Raw genomic sequence first — 17,676 nt, 5'->3', positions numbered from 1 at the left:
AGTAAAATAAGTATTTGGTCCCCTACCAACCAGCAAGAATTCTGATTCCCACATACTTACATTAGTCCTGTGCCTTTCAGAAAGAACTCCTAATATCAACTTGTGACGTGTATAAAAGACAGTTATCACAAAATCAACCTCTTCAATACAAACCTCTTCACCACCATGGGCAAGACCAAAGAGCTGTCGAAGGAATGTCAGGGACAAGAAAGAAGACATGCACAAGGCTGGAATTGGCTAAAAGACAATCAGCAAGAAGCTTGGTGAGAAAGAGACTACTGTTTGTGCGATAATTCAAGAATGGAAGAAATACAAGATAATTCAATCGCCCTTGTTCTTGAGCTCAATGCAAAATCTCACCTAATGGGGTAAGAATGATTCTGAGAAAGGTGAGGGATAAGCTTAGAATTACACAGGAGGATCTTGTTAATGATCTCAATGGCGCTGGGACCACAGTCACCAAGAAAACCATTGGTAACACACCAAGGTCACTTTGGTCAAGAATGCACATTACCAGGCCCATTTGAAGTTTGCCAGTGAACACCTGAATGATTTAGAGTAAGCTTGGGAGAATGTGATGTGGTCATATGAGAACAACATTGAGCTCTTTTATATCAACTCGACTTACAGTGTTTGTAGGTCGAAAAATGCTAAATATGACCCTAAGAACACCATCTCCACTGTCAAAAATGGAGCTTGGAAAACTCGTCAAATATACAAGAAAGTCAACGGCAATGGGTTTTTTTAGTTCACATGTGTGCCTTATCAAGAGATAATTTCTGATATTTCTTGCCTTTAAATCAAGTTTCAGACATATTTCAACATCCACAGAGGAGACAGGGCTTCGTGGTTGAAGAAACCATGAATTAGAAAGAATAACAAGCAGAAGAGACTTGCTTGGGCCAAGAAAAACAAGGAATGGGTTAGGGTTAGGGTTAAGGTTAGGGTTAGATCATTAGATCACTGGAAAACTGTTCATTGGTCTGACAAGATTCCAATTAAAAAATGTTTGGTTCTATTTGTTGTGTCTTTGTTAGACTTAGTGATGGTGAACAGCTGGTTCCTTTCCTTTGTTTTTCCCACTGTGAAGCATAGAGGAGGAGGTGTGAAAGTGTCGGGTGCTTTGCCTTTGACATTTTAGTGGTGACATTGTACTGTACTTATATTCCTGGATCTTTCAGCAACATTTGACACAGTCAACCACAAGACTCTCTTGTCTACCTTCAAGAGCCTTGGTTTTTGCGGAACAGCATGGGAATGGTTTGCTTCCTACCTGGAAGGTCGCTCATACCAGGTAACATGGAGGGGATCCACATCTGCCCCATGCAGACTCACCACTGGTGTCACACAATGCTCGGTACTTGGTCCCCTCCTTTTCTCCCTCTATACCCACTCCATTGGTGAAGTCATATCCTCACATGGGTTTTCTTACCATTGCTATGCAGATGACACTCATCTTTCCTTTCCCTCCTTCAGATACCACAGCTTCCGCTTGGATCTCGGGAAGCTTAACAGACATATTGTCATGGATGATTGCTCATCAACTTAAACTCAACCCAAGCAAAACAGAACTGCTGGTCATCCCAGGTGATTTATCTCCAGGTCAAGATCTCCTAATAACTCTTCATGACTCTCTGCTCTCCCCTTCAGCTACTGCTCGTAACCTTGGGGTAACTATGGACAATCAACTGTCCTTCTTCTCACATATCGCTACTGTGGCTCGTTCCTGTTGGTTTCTTCTCTACAACATTATTTCTGTCCACACATGCTTGTTCAGTCTCTTGTCATTTCAAGACTGGACTACTGCAACTCTTTGCTGTCAGGTCTTTCTCTGAACGCTATTCATCCACTGCAAATTATCCAAAACGCAGCTGCACGACTTGTGTTCAATCTGCCCAAGTTCTCTCACACCACCCCACTGCTGCGCTCCCTTCACTGGCTTCCAGTAGCTGCACGTATAAGATTCAAAACACTGATGCTTGCCTACAAGGCCAAAAATGGACCAGCACCATCTTACCTCAGAGACCTCATCACACCTCGCACTGCACCACGTTGTCTGAGATCCTGCAAGACTGCTTGACTGGTTCCACCTTCTCTCAGAATGAGAGGTAAGTATACTTCAAGGCTCTTCTCTGTTCTCGCACCAAGGTGGAATGAACTTCTCCTAGATTTTCGTAGAGCAAATCCCCTGGTTATCTTTAAGGGACAGTTGACCTACCTCTTCCTGAAACACTGAAATTAGCACTTTCCAAGTTTTCTTTGTAGAATTCAAGAGTTATATTTCTATTACGTTTGTAATCTAGTGTACCAGTGTAGATTTATTCATTGCTAGAGACTCAAAGCACTTTTGTGTGTCGCTCTGGACAAGGGCGTCTGTTAAATGCCGCAAATGTAAATGTAAATGTAAACATTGTTGGTGACTTGTCAAAATTGAGGGCACACTAAACCATCATGGCTACCAAAACATTTTGCAGTGACATGCCATCCAATCTGATTTGCTCCCAACAGACCAAAAGGTTATTTAAGAACTATTCATCCAAGAAGATCCTGATCTTGGCATCAGCCCTTCGCTCTGCAACTGTACTTGCCTTGGACTTTCTTACTAACAGACCATAGTTAGTATCAACAACCACAGCTCCTCCATCCTCACTTTGAACACTAATGTACCACAGGCCTGTGTTCTGAGCCAAATCCTCTACTCTCTCTTCACCAATGACTTTACACCTGAGTTTGGCTCAAATCAGGTTTGCAGGCAACACCATGGTGGCCTTAGAATTATTTATTTATATACATTGCTATTTGCATTTATGGTTGGATGTTAACTGCATTTCATTGGCCCTGTACTAGTACTCTGCACAATGGCAATAAAGTTGCATCTAATCTAAAATGAAGAATAAATTAAATTATGCATCAGATGACCTGGCCTCCAGAATCACCAAACTTTTGTCTGGTAGTGTAGGTTTAAGGTGTGTATGATGTATTTACAATATATGTATGACAAACACTTGCAGTTTGCACTGCAGTTCAGTATGATTTAGGTGTGGTGAATAAGCTGGTAATTTCATCATATATAACACGCAATCCGCCTGTTTGCTCTCTAAGTAACAATTACTTCAAGTCATGCTGTTGAAGTATGGAATGGTAGCCACGTTGGTTCAGTATTACTTTCACCCAGAATAAACCTTTAACCTCCAAAACAACCCCAAACATTAAGCTTTAACAGTTTAACAGTGACTGTAAAGTGGTCTGGTAAAATCTTCTCTCCCATAATTTATCTTGTACAAGTTATGTTTGATAATGTCAAATTTGGACTCATCTGTCCACAGGCCTTTTTCCAGCTATTCACTGTCCAGTGCTTGTGTGCTTTTGCCTTTTACCTAGTTTGTTGCATATAAACAAAAGGACCATGCAGGAGTCTGCAGCTAAATGCCATTTGGCTGATGTAGTTTCTGGGGAAAAAAGACTTCTGAACTGAAGTTTGTGAAGCATGTAATCAAGGCCCAATTTCAATGCAGTTATTTGCTGTCAAGGTTAACTTCTTTGTAAAACTGTAAAAGCCTGGACAAGACCATTCTCAGACATGCCTTAGGCTTGTTAGGACACCTTACCTCCTTCATATTGAGAAACCACTGACAATGAAAGCTAGGAATTAACTTTGCTATGAACAAACTGACATTACAATGCAATTAAATGTCACTTAAAAGTGGCATGTAAGGCAAAATGTTGGTGTTGCTGAATTATTTAACCACTACACTTTACAGAACTCGTGATTCTAAAAAGTTATATAGGTATAGAATTAGCTTTAGTTGCTGTTTAGTTGGGTAAAAAATATGTGCTCAATGAATTCTCTGTACAGTTTATGATTTTGTGTTATCTAATAATCATCACATAACTGTACTGTACTGATAAATGTAATTATTTTCTAAAAAGATTTGACTGGAACCTGCGGTATTTGTTGACTTACATGCTTCATGAATATACTGAAAAGGTATGATCATTTATTATCTCTTACTTAAGATATATTACAAAGCTTTCTTGTGATTAATCTTAATACCAGATGACCAGCTTTGTTTCACCCCTCACAGGTAAGTTTACTGTTTTAAAGTTTGATGGTGTAAATCTTTGCCCCATAAACTGTGCTCAATTTGTTTTGTTTTTATTATTAAAGATTGAGGAAGATTGAGGAAGAATTCCTAAGGATTAGAACAATCAGGCTGTAATCTAAATTCATGCAAATATTACACCTATATAGATCTCTAGAACTCGAAACTTTTTTGTATGTTGAATATTTGATATAGTTTTTCTATTGTAAGAGCAATGGTATAATTGACCGACATAAGGAGGCACATTGAACACTGAGAGTGTTGAGAGTAGCCTCATTACATTCCTGGGCAAAGATGTAGAAAATCTAAACAAACTGTCCAAGGTAACTGTGTTTATTTCCACAAATTTTTTTTTTACTTTTTCGAACTTTGTAAATGAACGCTTACAAAACTGTGAAACTGCAATTAACTAGCTTTGTAAGTACAGTGATCTTTAAAAAATTAAATAAAAAATGTAAAAATAGAGGCCCATATTCAAATGTAACTGCTCCCATCAGCAGACTACAAAGCCTAGAAAAACATTTTGTACTTTTCAGGACTCATAGGAGTCAATTATAATGAATTAATGAGTTCTCCAAGGTCAGAGACTTCACTTTCTTGATCCTTGATTGTTTGTCATGCGACTTTTATTTGAAAATGCATTGTACAATATATTTTCTTTTGTGTTCTGCAGAAGTCTAATCATTTAAGTTTGCATTGACATTAAGGTATTCGTCCCCATTTTCTTCATTGTAAAAACGTAATTTTTGAATGATTAGTTAAGAAAATGTAGTGTAGAACTTTAAGTGTTCAATTTCTCTAACTTCTTGTTTTTGCATGGGGCACTGCCATGATGGAACAAGTTTGAGGCTTGTTAATTACGTTTAGGGAAAACTGCAATTCTACACCATACAAATACAGTCTGTACTATTTTGTGCTTGGTCAGTAACTTCTGGCCAAACAATAAATCAAACAATAAATGATCTATTTCAGATTTCATATATCAATTGTACATACCAGGCTGCAAAACAATAGCACATGTAGGTTGGAAGTCATGGTGATACATATGACAAGATTGTTTTCTGCAAAAAATAAAACAAAATCAAAACTTATGCCAATAAGTAAAAAACAATGATTATATTGTCTGGATTTGACACCTGTGATTATCTGGTGGTAGATCTTCCTCACATGCCTACACAACTCCAGGGTGGGTTGTTCCCAGAAGAGGTTGTGAACATTCAATTGCCAAAATTAAACAAATCTAAAAAAAAATCTAATCTATTGTAAGCATTCCCAAAACTAGATATCAGAAAATACAACTTATATCTTATATTCTATATCATCAGTTATGTTCACATGCATATGTTGTTATTTGTCACAATTATATTTAGTGGTCTAATCAAATCCATCGAATCCATCTAATGAAAGTTCACTTTAATTTCAGTAGAAAGCTACTGTATCTCGCTCTTGTACTTGGTAGGTTTACTGAACGTATCCTGTGTGACGTCGGGTGATTATTTCTCTGTATGTATTGCGAGAGTCTTCCAAAAACTTCACTAGACATAATGTAGTTTGAAATTCTGTCTTTCTCTCTTTTTGCCCTGAGTAGACATTACTCATGCACAGATGTTTAAAATTAAGGTTCTTTAGAAGCAGATGTGGTGCAGCTGTATATAATACTACAATGCACTATCAATACCCTGTGTTTTTAGTTCTTTACTGTACCAACACACATTTTTCTTACTTTATTAAAGTTTAATAAATTGGGGATTTGTTTTTACCTTCACTGCATTTTACTATGTAATATTACACATAAAAAATATGACAGTCCTCGCTATAAGTATCTATCTATCTATCTATCTATCTATCTATCTATCTATCTATCTATCTATCTATCTATCTATCTATCTATCTATCTATCTATCTATCTATCTATCTATCTATCTATCTATCTATCTATCTATCTATCTAGTTTATTGTTAAATGAGAACCTGTTGTGAACCTTTGCTTCTCGCAGGAGTATTTGTGGCATTACGATCCTCAGAGTGTGTTGGTAGCAATTGAAAACTCTCCTTAAAAAGGAATGATGTGCCAAAGAATATAACAGTGATTTGCATCAATTATAATAACATATAATAACAATTTATAGATCTGTATTTTTACTCTTATAAATGAAATATAAAAAAAGTGTTCAATGGGAGGATTATTAAAGCAGGTTAATGTACTTTAACTCAATACAGGAATAAAACACATCACCTACCACAGCATGTCTTGCAGAAAGAAAATGGGAGTCTATACTGATGCTTAAGTTCAGAAGTAGAATTTATTTTTTTGTGATGTTGCATTGTGCTGTAGGGTCTCAGAATCACAATGCATTCTAAGACACTTTGTTTTTATGTATTGTTGAATCAGACTGCTTTAACAGACTTTAATTTCTGTCCATAAATTTCTAGAAATTTCTCCACAGTGCAAGGATGCAATTGCCAAATCTTCAAGGAAGACATTATCCCTGTTTGTATGTGACATTATTATTCAGGTTTACTTTATGTTTCATACAGTATTTAACTTGTCTGCATCATTTTAATACCACCACAAACATGCCAATTATGCTTTCAGTCACTTTTCACTTCAAAGACACTTTTGCTGATATTATTGACAAACCAGGAGTATGTGTAAAAAATACTCATACAGTAGAACAATAAGATAAATCCCATTCTATGCACAAAAAATGTTTAGGAACAAAACAATGCATCATTAATAAATGAGACCCAATGCTAATCTTACACTGTTTAATATTGTCTTATGATAATTACTGAAACTGTCCATATACAAAAGTGCAGAAGTTTTTATTAAAATAATTAAATAAAAATGTATATAAAAACCCAATGTGATAGTACCATATTCTGAATGTCTGAGACAAGGATGACTGATCTTATCTGCAAAAAAAATCTAGTCCAAGTCTCCCTTTCTTACAGTCTTTCCTACATTTTAGCTTTAGTGTCCCTTTGTTTATTGCACTTACCAATTTTTTAGGCAGGTAGAAAGAGATTTCAAATTTTGGTTTGTGGTCAGACATATACCGGTGCGAATATGCAGAAAATCAGTATTTTTCACTCTTTTATGCAATACTGCATATACATATTTATAAGAAAATAACCAATCAGTTCATACAGAAAAGGAAAGACAAAATGCATAAACAAACCAAAAGCAACTATAACTTTGGATAATAAACATTTTGGATATCAAACAGAGTAAAAAAAATTATGTATTGCTAATAAGTAAGCAGATTCTAAAAAACAATAATAAATAGTATGTTGTATACTCTCACTCTTCTTCACAGGATATGACTATCCTGGTGAAGGAGAGCTTCCTCTGGTCATATTAAGAGGACCAGCATGCATTTTACAAAGTTTACAAGTTGATCCAAGAGTTGCAAATTCTCCATGGTTAAAATCTATGGTTCAATATCTTCAAACTTCAGTTGATTTTCCCATTTGATTATTACCTTGAACCTGCATTGTAAAAAATAAATAAATAAATAAATAAATAAATAAATAAATAAATAAATAAATAAATGAATAAATAATTTCCACATACAATAAATATTTATTCTGTATGCATTGAAAAAAACCCACCTTAAGCGGTTTGTCTTGCTTTTGGTTTTGTAGTTTAGATGGTTTGTCTTTGTGTTGCTTTTGGTCATCAATTTTGTGGGGGAATGGTTTTCCTAGACCAATGTCAGACACCTGAGGTACCTCATGTTCTCCACCAATCACTGACTGCAAACTGTAGCCAGAACCGCTAAAGCCACTGACACTCTCACCTGAAGATACAGAACTGTCTGCTGAAATAAGATCAATAAATAAGGCACTGAACCAATATCCTAAAATTATCCAGTGTACAGATATTCTGACAAAAGTGTAAAATGTATATGACAGAATGCAGTCAAAGACCATGCTCTGTTATATCTCACCAAGCTGATTTTGCCTGATGTTTTCCTGGTCTAAGTCATGCTCTCCAAGATTAGAGAAACCTCCAGGGTCAGACACAGAAACAGCTCTTCTACTAAGGTCAATGTGGTAACCGACAGGTGAGACAGATCCTCTCCCTGAGGACGAGGAGGAGGATGAGTGGCTGCAAGTTGACACATAGCTGGCCGAACCAGTAGAATTTGGCCTCTGGGCAGGATACCCTTGTTCGATATCAGACAGCCCAGAAAAAACAGGTGCCTTACAGTCTGAGAAAAAATAATTATATCAATAATTACACCATATTATTTATTTAGATGTTTTACCGTACTGTAAATAATCCTCCAATTTATCATCCATTATTATTGTTAATACATAAGGCATATGCAGCTCTTCACCTCGTCCTGTTAGAGCACACTTAATGGCACGGTCGCAAATGGCAGCTTCACTAGGCTTAATGTCCATAAAAGGCTTGCATCCAATTCCCATGAAGACTCTCTCTTGCATACGAATCTCTGTGTGAAGGTGTGAAAATACATTTAATGGGACACCAGTCCTTTGCAGGAAAGAATGATCACACACATTCACACACTCATCTAAACCTAATATGATATTTGAGTACCCAATTCACCTACTGACATGTTTTTAGGAGATTGGAAGAAACCAGAAACTCCAGAGGATACCCATTTGGACACAGGGAAGTTATGAGAAACCCCACACATGCAGTAAAGAGAGCAGAGCTCCAGAAGAAAACCCAGGGACCCTTAAGCTGTGAAGTGGCAATGCCACCCGCTGTGCCCATTTTAATTTAAAATAACAACATATTTATACATGGCTTCAACTGGGAATGTCATCATGGAAACAAAATGCTACTCTATGCTAATGCACTATGTAATTAATGAGACACATTAAATAAGGCATGTCTGCTGACCCCTGTTGTGTATAGCCTGCTCCCACAAAATCCTCTCCAGGTCTTTGGTCCAGTCTTTCTTCACTTCATAACTGCGTGCCTGTAGTGTGTATGTGTCCTGTGACTTCCTCCTCCGAAACCAGATTTCAAAGCACAGTCCACTATCACCACAGTTATGTGTCATCCCAATGTCAGAGGTCTGTAGATACAGGAAAAGGAAATTAATAAAGAAAATAAATTATTTAAATTTGGACAGAGTTTTGTATTTTGTTCCAATATAAGAAATATTTATATATGAATGTACTGGGTGGTTACCTTAAATGACTGTTTGTAGATATATATGTCATTCCCAACCTCTGTTTTCTTGGTCTTGCTAAAAAGTATAAGTTCCTGGAAAAGAAAAATGTGCCTGTAATACTTCTTTTTCCTAAAGGTCATCAGGAACTCATCTTGGCGAATCAGTTGTCCTTGTTCCTTCAAATTGACCTGCACAAGTCCAAAAATATTCAGGGTAGTAACCTTTCACCTGTTTTTTGTAGTAATAATGATATTGTTTAACACTCAACACACTATTCGTTCCCCTCCACCCCACTTACATCGCATTCCTGGATGTCATCCATAGCAAGGAGGTTGTTGCCATGACGAAGCTGGAACTGGATGACCTCTAATGCAGCCTGTAACTCTGCTCGCTCAGGAGCTTTGTGTGACGTTGCATCACACTCCTGTAGCATGTCCTGCAGAAGCAGACCATATTTACTTATGCGCTGCACTGGCTTCAGCAGGTATGATGACAGGTCCATTTTGTCTCCCAGCAGCTGCTGTTTTTGCTGCAGAAGAAAAAATTTGTGTGGCTTTACTAATGATTAGTTAGGGAAAGCAACAAATTAAGGCTTTCCTTCTACTTAGAAATAAGTTATCATGCAAAGAAGGTTAAGTTTTATGCAATTTCAAGTTTAGCAAGGACTTTTATTTGAAACCAGATGACAACAAAAGAAAAAGAATATGATTTATTAAGTTATGAGACTGTAGTAAGTTGGATTTGGCAGGTTTGATTTGTTTTGAAGTGTACTGAAGGAATGAACACCATTCTTACAAAAGACATGTCTCCCACATGGAATGTTCATGAAGTTGGGGGAAAGACGTCCCACAAATATTTTCCAAATTGTTTGGGGCAGGTGATAGCATTGCGGTTAAGGCATTGGACTTTGGCTCCAAAGGTCATGAGTTCAAACCGCGGTCATACCAAGCTGCCACTCCTAGGCACCTTAACAAGGCCCTTAACTCCACAGCTGCTCAGCTGTATGAATGCGATAAATCTAATGTAGCTCTGGATAGGGACATCTGCCAAATACCATAAATGTTTGATTGAGTTGAGATCTACTGATAAAAATGGCCATAAAATTCTTTGTTTTTATATTCTTTAAACCTTTAATTGCCTCAATGTATCACATGGATTCAGTATTATAGTTCTGGATCAAACCACTTCTATCTAATTTGTTCCTTTGTGTCATTCACGTGTATTGTATCATTACCTTGTTAGAACATAGTTTTTACCTCTTACCTTAAAGAACTCTTTTCCATGATTGATTAGCAGGTGGTCTGAGCGTGGTTTATTTTTGCTATAGAGAGCATAGAGACCAAAACTCTCTTTCTGGATTTGGGAAAGATGTGGGTTAGTCTCAAAGTGCAGAGATAGACATTAATACAGTATAATGGTGGCTTGGAATGAATGTTTACTGTAAAGCAATTCTTAGGACTCTGTGTCTAAAGCAGATCATATCCTAAAAACGTACTTACATGTCGTAGAAAACATCGTCCTACACGGAAAGGGTGTCTTAGGCAAAGTTCTAGCTCGTTCAGGAAATTATGTTGATGGAACTCTCTAAGTTTTTCCAGGTTTCCAAAGATGCTTCCTCTTTGTCCTCTCAGATCTTGTGGCACATCTTGTCGCTCAAGTTCTGGGAAGTAGTGTTCCATAACATATCCCAGTGCTTTCACATATTCCTTTTCTGTCTGCAACAACTCTTCCATGATATGCTGCAGTTTACTGCCCAGACAACACAGTGACATGAAGAGTCAAGACATTCAGACTTTCAAAAGATTCGTTTGCATTATTCACTGCATAATCTTTTTTGGGGTAACAGTTATTCAAAAAAAAAAAACTGATTCCCAAATGAATAGTACAATATAGCAGTATAACAAAAAACAAGCTCCTATTCTTATTAATTATGCTCCACATTTAATCACCAGCATATGTTTGATAATAAACAACATAAAGATGCATACCGGTACTTGACGTCATACTTAAAATAAATGAGAACAGAGCACAGTCACCGATCACATATTGAAAACAAATGGGAGCTTGCTTCAAGTGTGTGCAGATGTTGCTCTTGTAACTTGTGCAGAATTTCTTCTCTTGTTTACTCACAGTAAATTATTGCTGTTCTCCATTTCTATGGTGGAGTTGCAGTCTGAGGTATCCTCTAGCCTGTCTGCTGTTATAGAGTCTCTAGAGGGGTAGCCTGCATTTTTATCATGCAGGTAGACCCTGCTGCAGTTCTCCTTTTTCATCCAGCATAATCCCGGGCTGGAAACACTAGAGCAAAAGCTCTCTTGCCGAGATATTTGAGAATCTTGGTCATCCACAGTGACGCTGGGTTTACCTCTGCTATCCTTTTGGATCCATTCTAGTTTCATATCAGAAAAGTCTGAGCAGAAGCTGTCTTTATGATTTGCAACACATTCTCGGTCAGGTAGAAATATACTGGGTTTGCTCATAGATGTTTTCTGGTGCACAGACAATGAAGACCCAGTTAACATAGGACTAAAGCTTCTTACACAAGAGCCCTCGCTATGGGATCTGCCTAATGCTCGATTTCTCTCACTCCTACCAACAAAGTCATCATTTCTGAGATCAGCCTCACTATAGTGCTCACGAGGAAACTTTACTAATTTATCCGTTAAGGTGTTTTCCAATGTTGATTGTTTGTGTATATGTACAGATTCACACTGAGCATTCTGAATCTGTCTATAAGCTTCACACTGCTGAGATTGGACCTCAACATGAGCCAGGGAGTAACTTGTTTTGCGGGAAGTAGGAGTGTGCGGAGAGGCTTTATCATTCTTCACCATGGTTTCATCCCTCTGTGGAAAACTTTGAAGCTTTAGCTTTCTATCCAACTCTAGCAGCTTCTCATCCAGTATCTGCCTAACCTCTTGGCACACTGAACAAGCTTCACTCCACACACGAACCACTCCATGATGCTTCTCGGTCATGGCGTTACTCTTCTCCTCCTCAAAGTGCTCAGGCAAAAAGGCTTTAAATCTCTCCTGAAAAGATTTCAGCTTGCTGATGTTGGAAGTCTCTGTGTAGCAGCCCATCTCCATGTGTTCCAAGAAATGACTGCATTCTTTAGTAAGAGCGAAAGCCTGATAAAAAAAGACAAATTGAATTAATTTGATTAATCTGACTTTCTGCTTGGCATAAAATTCAACATAAAGTAACTAACTATATCAGAGAATGTCTCCTATTTTAGAGCATTAAGCAATTACAGCTTAATTGGGTTGTGCTAACCTGTTCACAGAAGTGAAGCAGACGAATGAATGCCTCCAGGTTAAATTTACGCTGCTCAGCTTGCACCATGAAAGCTGCCAAGTCGGATTTGAACTTTGTCATGTGAATATGGAAAATGTTAGTCTCAGGATAACATGTTCCCTGGATTTTTCTCTCCACATCGTTCATCAATGCAATTGCTTTGTTTTTGCTATCCTTTAAAGAGAAAAAAGCAAAACATTTTCCATTAGAAAGGGGTAAAGTCAAATTAAACAAAAAATTCCACATAATCTAATCTAAAGTCATATTTTACTATTTGAGACAGACAGTGGCAGGGGATCAGGGCCAGCAAGGCCTTCTCTGCTGGCCTAAACACTATCAGAAGCACTGACATACATTTACAACCTAAATTCTAATATTTGTTCCATGAAATTGTATTAATTTATTTAGCGTTTCTCTTGCCTGCACTGCTTCCAGTACTTGTATGTAGTTAGATTTTTTATCTTTATGTGCTGCCATGTCAATCTAATCTGCCCAGGGCCTGCAAAGTCTGTACTGCTGGCTCTTTTACCATAGAGAATATTATGAATGGGTCTGTTCCTTTAACCAATCAGATTTTTAAATTCGCCTCGCTAGCTGGCCCAGAATAGCTTCAGCATTTTGCCCTCCTCTGATTGGTTGGTCAGAGAGAAACTGTTACAGCCAAGTTCGACTGGCAAAACACCTGTGTAGCGTGTTGCACACATGAATGCATTTGAGTTAGACTTTTTTATGCCTGTGGTGGAAAAGAAATTTATTTGGTCTCATTTTAAAGAAAAGCTAAACATCGAGAGGAGGTCGGCTAATCCCGAAGCTAGTTAGCTTGTCTCAGCCCAGAAAAAGGGTTTGTTTACCACTTCCAGACCAGTGAATACGAGCGGTACCACTGGATTACAGCCTCTGAGGAGCAGTGCAAATTATGAGGATGCATCTCTGGTGAGTAGGTTGGATTTTATCATACAAATATTGATTCTGAACTGCTCCAGATGATGTAGGTGCACAGTTGCGGTGGTAGTGTAGAGGTTTGGAGTTGGAAACTGGGTTTCTTTCTTTTTAGTAAAATGGTATTTCCCCTGCATATGTGAAATACAATGCGTGGCATCTGTAATGCCACGCATTGTTATATTGTGTTTTTGTACAGTATTGATGGTTTCTATAATCGCGACGTGATAGTGGTGGTATTAAGAGGTGGATTAAGTTGGGTAAGTCCTCACTGAAGGCCCAGGTACCAAATGTACAGCCCACCACTAGAGACAGACTATTTTTCATCTAGAGCATGTGTGTCCAATTGTTTCCACAAAGGGCCGGTGTGTGTGCAGGTTTTTATTCCAAACAACCAAGGGCCACACCTGATAGTTATTGAAATAAAAATCATTTGAATTAAATAGGTAGAAGTTGGTGTAGATTTACTTGATTTGAATGAAAACCTGCACCCCCACTGGCTCTTTGTGGAAAAGATTGGACACCCTGATCTAGAGCGCTAATTCATAATACAAATTGATAATCCAGTATATGACAAGCCACTACATGGTGAATTTTACATTCAGTGTTTATGTTTGTATTCATGTATAAAGAACTATTTAAATACATTTATGCTACCTTTGCCTGAGTAAGGACATCATTAACATCTGCAAGTCTTTGCTCCAGTATCTCCCTTGGTTCTTCTGCTGGGTCAAGGTCCCTCTGCCATTTCCTAGCCTCCTCTTCACACCACTCTCTGGTCTGTGAATTATATTAATTCTAGAATTGAAAATATATTTTTCTTTTGTCCACATTATGTAGGTGCTAAATCATTTTCATGCTCAAAAACAAACACAGACTATATCATCTGCAAAATAATTATAAATTAGCTCTACAGTGTTGTTGTCTCACTGTGTTAAGTTGTTCCTCTGTTTCCCTCAGCAGCAGCACATGATCTAGATGCTGCAGTGATTGATTGGACCTCATAACTAATGTGTGAACTCCTTCTTCCACCTGATTATATAAACACATCACAGCCTCCATTGAGTCACTGTAAAATGTAAGAACAAATGCATTACAAATTAAAACATTTGTATTTCATTTTTGTAAAATATATGTGGAAGCCATCTTTTGAAAACAACAACAACAACAACAACATTGCTATAACTACATGACAAACAATTACCTGTAGTCTTCAGACTGAGAAAATCTACATTCTTCTTTCCTCATTCTGGCTAGTATAGCACCACCATCCCTTTGAAGAGTGACCATGTGTGTATCCTCAAGTACCTGCTTCATGGCACTCTTCTGTTCTTGGCTACATCTCCTCACATCCTGTGTTATATTAATATTTAAATAATTCTTATTGTAGAGTTTTTTTTCCTAGCCTAGGATATATGCTATATATATCTTAAGATTCCATTGGTACCTCTGCAGTGTCAGTCTTCTTGTTACTGTCCAATTTTTGTATAGCATTCTGTAACAACAGGGCTGCTCCATGAAGGTCCCTCTCAAAGATGAAGAGTTTCTGTGGCACACACACACACACACACACACACACACAAAATGACATCTGATCTGATACTAGTACCCCAAGACAAAGAATAAGAATGCAGTATTCGGATGTCAAAAGTCTACTACTAAGTGCATGCCTGTCATACTTTCCCATTCAAGCTAAAGTCCTGGTTAGGACACAGTTGTGAAGTAAAAAACAGAATTGTTAAAAAATTAAAAGCTCAAGATTTATAATTATTAACAATAATTATGCAGGGACAATTCTAATATTTGCATTACATATGTGCTTTAATTGTCTTTCTGGATGTCTCATTACTAAAATGTGTGTGCAGTTCATGCCTATGACGATGGTAGAACTGTCTTTGAGTTTTTCTAGACCCTTAAGCCGCTAAGTCAAAATAAAAAAGAAAGAATAGAGAAATCAGGCTGAAGAAGTATAACATATAATTCTTGGACAAATTCAATAAAAATAAAGAAAGAAAGAAAAAGAGAGGAATAAGCAAATTATCTATCATATTTCCCAATGGAGATGGATTAAGAGCCCTAAAACATTTTACAGTTGCATGTGTGACTGATAAAAGACCCACCCACTGAAATACTTTTCAGATTATCAGAACGTGTCTTGACACTTATCTGTGTCAGCTTCAAGTTATCACTTCCAAGTAAGAGATGTTCATTATTGGCACTAAAATGGGATCCTCCTATGCTACCCTCAAAAGTTCTTTGAACAATATTCAGGGCATTTATCCACACTATTGTTTAAGTAATTTAAAGATTCATTTGTTGTACAAGCTGCACAGATGAGAATTTCCAGCATTCTATTTTCTTCTGGAATATACATGGAGTACTGCGCTCTCTGGCTTGAGCATACTGTTTATAGACATTGAAGTCAATATATTCACTTCAAAAACCATCCATTTCAAACTGACCAACTCTCATTCTCTGGCATACTTACATCCAAAGCACTGCAAAATATTCCATCCCATAATCATAGCTAATGAGACTTAATGACAATACAGAAATTAATTAAATAATCTGGTTAATTGAATTTGTGCCACTCTTGTAAGCAAATTTATTAACATACTGTAGCCACTATAATCCAACCCAAAAGATAATTTTACTACTATCACACCTTGTGTTTCACTGCAGAAATTGCTATTACTTTAAGAGATGTAATACAATATACATTGGAGAAACCACAGGAATACTTGTGGTTTGTGGATTGTTTTGCTAAGCACCTTAATGCCATTGGAATGAAAGATTTCTCCGTTCCAGTGGCAAAACACTTCGACCGTGCATTATTTTACGCTCTTTCAGGTTTTGTTATGGCAGAACGAATTGGAGAAACATTCATTCAGTAAAAAAAAAAAATCATCTACACTTTTGGACTTCTGGGGCCCAAGCAACAAATGCTTGACTGCAGCCGTTCAATCATCAAGCATTTCAAATATTCATTGGTTTTGCTCCAGCCTTAGAAAAAGAAAGACGAATAAAAGATAATAGTATTTGAAATGGGGCAGTTTGTTCTTTTGTCTATGCAATTAAAGAATCTTTTTAAAATCAATATATGTGAATGTGACTGACAGGAGGTGTTTCTGTTGGCATGACTGTTAATTAATAGATTCGTAGCTGTAGGCTTGGTTTGTGCATTAGTTGTTGAAAAGGATAGACCTGAGAGCTGTTTATGAGGAAGCATTAAGGCCAATTTAAAGCAGAAAAAAAAACACACACATTAAGCACACTCAGTGCAACAGTGTGTAAAGTCCTTTCAGTGCATTTTACATTTATGGTGTTTGGCACAGCATGATAATCTAGGACAACTTCAAACTATTTAATTTCTACAACTGAGCTATTGAGTGTTAGGGGATTTATTCAAAGGCTCAACAGGGGCAGCTTGGAAGAGCTAATATTTGAACTAATATTCATGATAATGTGGTAAGAAAGTCCAAGAGCTCAACCACTGAGCTACTCCTGAATCTAAGTCATCTAGTTTAGTTTACATTTACAACATCTCAACACTATTCTGTGGAATAAATGGGAGCTGAAATACGTAGTACATGCACTATTACTGGAAATATGATCCATTTATACAGTAATATGCTGTAACCTGTGGAAAAGCAAAAAAGACAAAAACTTGATTATTCAGCTCACACAGAAATTTAAAATAATTCAGCTGCTTTTCCCTGGATTAAAACCTTAAAGATTTTAGTCAGCTGCTTAAAATAACCATGTATTTTCTTACTTGGTAAAACTGAATCCATTCAGTGTGATTGTAAGGGAAAGATCCTCCAAGTTCACTTGTCAGCTGCTGTCCATCAACACTCTTAAGAAGAGCTTTTAGTGAGGTAATAATTTCCATCTGAATTTGAAAGAGACAAAGGTTTGTTTAAAATAAACCATGAGTTAAGACAATTCTGCAAACTTGTTTATGCTGATATACATAAAAAAGTGTACCACTACAACAACTGGTACCTGTAATCCTGGTGGTCTGTCTGCACGAGGACTTTGGTCTTTTTCCACTAACAACAAAACACTGTGCACAGCACGGAGGACCTGCTCCTAAAAAGTCAACAGGCCATTTTATGTGTGTGTTTCCATATTCTATTTTAATTCCATTTTTTTTTATAGCACTTTTAGCAAAATATATTG

The 17,676-nt window shown here is 37.2% G+C and overlaps 1 protein-coding gene across 4 annotated transcripts in view; it reads right to left on the bottom strand.

Annotated features, from left to right (window-relative positions):
- Positions 1–6,386: 6,386 nt before the first annotated feature.
- Positions 6,387–17,676, bottom strand: part of quo (quattro) — a 31,858-nt gene continuing 20,568 nt past the window's right edge. Inside the window, exons 7-23 of one of the 4 annotated variants that reach the window (XM_046848930.1) lie at positions 17,500–17,586; positions 17,270–17,386; positions 14,942–15,040; positions 14,699–14,847; positions 14,425–14,563; positions 14,152–14,274; positions 12,535–12,729; positions 11,389–12,389; positions 10,758–11,007; positions 10,522–10,611; positions 9,557–9,787; positions 9,276–9,446; positions 8,982–9,159; positions 8,449–8,565; positions 8,056–8,319; positions 7,718–7,926; positions 6,387–7,594 (exon numbers count right to left, since the gene is read on the bottom strand). In XM_046848930.1, coding sequence (XP_046704886.1) covers positions 7,553–7,594; positions 7,718–7,926; positions 8,056–8,319; positions 8,449–8,565; positions 8,982–9,159; positions 9,276–9,446; positions 9,557–9,787; positions 10,522–10,611; positions 10,758–11,007; positions 11,389–12,389; positions 12,535–12,729; positions 14,152–14,274; positions 14,425–14,563; positions 14,699–14,847; positions 14,942–15,040; positions 17,270–17,386; positions 17,500–17,586 — 3,462 coding nt within the window. In that variant the 3' untranslated portion in view covers positions 6,387–7,552. The remainder of the gene's footprint in view (positions 7,595–7,717; positions 7,927–8,055; positions 8,320–8,448; positions 8,566–8,981; positions 9,160–9,275; positions 9,447–9,556; positions 9,788–10,521; positions 10,612–10,757; positions 11,008–11,388; positions 12,390–12,534; positions 12,730–14,151; positions 14,275–14,424; positions 14,564–14,698; positions 14,848–14,941; positions 15,041–17,269; positions 17,387–17,499; positions 17,587–17,676) is intronic. The other 3 variants (XM_046848935.1, XM_046848944.1, XM_046848948.1) reach the window with 3 other exon arrangements.

Source organism: Silurus meridionalis, chromosome 1 (genome assembly GCF_014805685.1).
Source record: "Silurus meridionalis isolate SWU-2019-XX chromosome 1, ASM1480568v1, whole genome shotgun sequence".
In the NCBI taxonomy this organism is placed as follows: Eukaryota; Metazoa; Chordata; class Actinopteri; order Siluriformes; family Siluridae; genus Silurus; species Silurus meridionalis.
This window is presented reverse-complemented; position numbering and strand designations above follow the sequence as displayed.